Raw genomic sequence first — 2,500 nt, 5'->3', positions numbered from 1 at the left:
AGAGCTCGAGCACTATTTCACGGATTGCATGTTTCTGTAATGAGAAGCTAACTAGAATTTTGAATTGGGCCGCTAAATTACTCCACAGTACTTTCTTTAGATCTATCAGTAATTGTGCAGATGGATTAAGGAATCTTGCCATTTTACATTAATACAAGGATAAAACATCAGAAAGTAAACTAACTAACTTTGACAGAATACTTAAACAGAACTGCACACTCATACATTTTTTAAATATTAGAATCACATATTGGTAAGCACACGCTCATATCGTTATAATATATATAACTGAGTATATATATATATATATATATATATATATATATATACATATATACATATATATATATATATATATATATATATATATATATATATATATATATATATATATATATATTATAATTATATATATATATATAAACGCAATCCATTACTGCCAAATGAAAATCGTGACTTTTGAATGTGCCTATAAATTGCGCGATTCACAATTCTGCTTTGAAAATAATTTCTTTTCAGTATTTCCCTCTAAATTATATATGTGGTTTCGAAAATCCTGGATTATTTTGGCAAGTTCATTCAATAATAATCGTTTAACCCAAATGCCGAGATAGCGAGAATATATGCCACGTCCAATTATTATTTTTTGTTTATTAATTGTCTCTACATATGGATTACTAGTCCTACTTATTTCACCTGTTTACCCTCTTTCTCTATTTTCGGAAATATATTTTTTTTCTGTTTTAGAAGTACTTTTAGTAACATTACCATTAGCACTTTGTTAACAGTAATAACCACTTCGAGATTAACAGCATAAAACAGCGACCTCCTTTTACTTATAAATTTAAGGAACAGAAAGTCACGTAGACACCCGATTGGTTTCCTGGGAGCTAAAGACATTGGAGCCTTGTGCAAATAGATATATACATTTATATATATATATATATATATATATATATATATATATATATATATATATATATATATTGTATGTGTGTAATATATATATTAATATATATATATATTTACCTTATATATATATATATATATATATATATATATATATATATATATATATGCAGAAGAAGCTCAAAACAACAGGCAGTGAGATGCACACTTCTCAACACAGGGAAAGGAGCCACATGTACACAATGCCCACTCAACACAACAGACAAGCGACTGGGCCGTAGAGTTTATCTGCGCACTTTGAAAACTGTTTGTAGGTTTTATTCTAGATTAAGTTTACAGACATTTCAGTCCCGAGGAGGTTGCTCGAGGCAGAAGTCAACTCGTTGGTACGCTTCTGCGTGGACTTCCACATGACACTTCTGTCTGCTGAGCAACTCCGCAGCTGCCTGGGCGTGGCGCCCAGGCAACTGGGCAAGGGCGGCTACGGCACCACCTTCCTGAACCTTGAGAAGGAGCTGGTGGTGAAACAGGCCCAGAGCCTCGAGAAGTTCCGCACCTTCATCGTGGAAGCGAAGGCGATGACGCTGCTGGCCGAACACGACGGGTTCCAGCGCCTCGTGGGCGTGTGTCCGCAGAGGATGTGCCTGGTCACCAGGTACGCCGGCCACACCCTCGACGCCCACGTGCTCGGCCGCATGCACACGGAGCAAAGGATGTCTGTTGTGAGGCAGGTGTGCAACATCGTGCAAAGCATGCACAAGCAAGGCCTCGCCCACAACGACATCAAGCCAGCTAACGTGTGCGTGCGGATGGGCGCGGGGGGAGCCCGGGTCACCGTCATTGACTTCGGTCTGACCATGGTGGCCGGGACGCTGCCGAGGCTGCAGATCAAGTGGAACCCGCGCCTGCCCTACGCCCCCGAGATCTGCGGGAGCGAGAGGGCGGGCCCGTGCGGCAGCCTCTCCGACGCCTACGCCGTGGGCAAGCTGCTACTGTTGGTGTTCAGAGGAAAGCAGCAGATGCCGCAGCCGGTGAGGCGCTGGTTCTTCGAGAGCCAGAAGCTGATCCCGAGGGAGCGCCAGGGCCTGGGCGCGCTGCTGGAGGCCCTTGAGCGGGAGAGGATCCGCCTGCACCGCCGCTGAGCAGGGCCTTCGCCGTCGCTCACGACGGGTGCGCGGGGGCGGCCACGACTGGACTTTTTGTTTCTTTAAAATTGTATATACTTTGGTTTGGGGGCCGCGGTGGCCGAATGGTTAGAGCGTCGGACTCAAGACTGTCACGACGGTAATCTGAGTTCGAGGGTTCGAGTCACCGGCCGGCGCGCTGTTTCCCTTGGGCAAGGAACTTCACCTCGATTGCCTGCCTAGCCACTGGGTGGCCAAAGCCAACCCAAGTCAGTGCCGGGTAAATAGAGATGGTGACTCGATAAAAAAAAAAAAAAAAAAAAAAAAAAAAAAAAAAAAAAAAAAAAACACCGGGCGGAAGGCAATGGCAAACCACCGCTCTAAATTGCCAAGAAAAATCATGGAAGCCCATGATCGCCAAGGCCGCGGTGGCCGAATGGTTAGAGCATCGGACTCAAGACTGCCAT

General features: G+C 43.8%; 1 protein-coding gene across 1 annotated transcript; it reads left to right on the top strand.

Moving 5' to 3' along the window:
• The first annotated feature begins 1,319 nt into the window (after window positions 1-1,319).
• LOC119596260 (serine/threonine-protein kinase pkn2-like) lies at window positions 1,320-2,051 on the top strand. The gene has a single exon (XM_037945425.1). It carries the CDS (start codon window positions 1,320-1,322, stop codon window positions 2,049-2,051), a length of 732 nt encoding a protein of 243 aa, XP_037801353.1.
• The last annotated feature ends 449 nt before the right edge of the window (window positions 2,052-2,500 follow it).

The sequence above is a fragment of the Penaeus monodon genome, chromosome 37 (assembly GCF_015228065.2).
Source record: "Penaeus monodon isolate SGIC_2016 chromosome 37, NSTDA_Pmon_1, whole genome shotgun sequence".
Classification (NCBI taxonomy): domain Eukaryota; kingdom Metazoa; phylum Arthropoda; class Malacostraca; order Decapoda; family Penaeidae; genus Penaeus; species Penaeus monodon.
This window is presented reverse-complemented; position numbering and strand designations above follow the sequence as displayed.

Coding starts and splice junctions, on each gene's coding strand:
- LOC119596260 (XM_037945425.1), top strand. CDS start 1,320: ATGACACTTCTGTCTGCTGAGCAACTCCGCAGCTGCCTGGGCGTGGCG.